General features: G+C 62.9%; 1 protein-coding gene across 1 annotated transcript in view; it reads left to right on the top strand.

Annotated features, from left to right (window-relative positions):
- LOC104546246 (phospholipase A2, membrane associated-like) overlaps window positions 1–402 on the top strand; it is a 1,303-nt gene extending 901 nt beyond the window's left edge. Inside the window, exons 3-4 of the mRNA XM_010191589.1 lie at window positions 33–139; window positions 278–402. Of these exons, the coding sequence (XP_010189891.1) occupies window positions 33–139; window positions 278–402 (232 nt within the window). The remainder of the gene's footprint in view (window positions 1–32; window positions 140–277) is intronic.
- Window positions 403–655: the final 253 nt, after the last annotated feature.

Genomic DNA, 655 nt, shown 5'->3' with positions numbered 1-655 from the left:
GGGTGGGGTCAGGTCTCCCCCCCGGCCTACAGGTGCTGCCTGCTCCGTGCCTGCTGCTATGCCAAGCTGGCTGCACGGCGGTGCCGCCTGGGACCCATCCAGCCCCTCCCAACATCCCGGGCAGGGATCCCCATCTGCAGTGAGTCCCCACAGTCCCGGTTCGGGATGCGTCTTCCCAGACCATCTCCCTCCTTAGCAGTGCCCTTTTTCAGGGCAAGAACCCAGGAGATCTTCCCAAAATAAGGTTTCAAACATGCTTTCTCTCTGGTCCCTGCAGGATCTGGGACCTGGTGCCAGAGAGGTGCCTGCAGATGCGAGAGGGCAGCCTGGCTCTGCCGGATGCGCGGCCGGGGGCTGCTCCGGCGCCGCGGGATGTGCCGGGGCCGAGCCGGGCGGTGTTGAAGCAAAAGGGCTCTTTGCAAAACCACCCCCAGGCTGATCAGCAAAGGGACGGCGCGGTGCCGGGAGCAGGATTTCCTCCTCGGGGCTTTTTTGGCTTCGGCAGGAGGACAACAACCCTCACGTGAAGCTGCGTCATTAAACACTGGATGCGAGGAGCGAGAGCGGCGCAGATGCGATGTTTCAGCACAGAAAAACAAGGGAGGGGTGGACACCTGCGCCTCGTCGCTGCGAAGGGCGGAATGAAAAACACCGA

The sequence above is a fragment of the Mesitornis unicolor genome, unplaced genomic scaffold (assembly GCF_000695765.1).
Source record: "Mesitornis unicolor isolate BGI_N332 unplaced genomic scaffold, ASM69576v1 scaffold39649, whole genome shotgun sequence".
NCBI classification, from domain to species: Eukaryota; Metazoa; Chordata; class Aves; order Mesitornithiformes; family Mesitornithidae; genus Mesitornis; species Mesitornis unicolor.
Note: the sequence above shows the minus strand (reverse complement) of the source record. Positions and strands in the feature narration are given on the sequence as shown.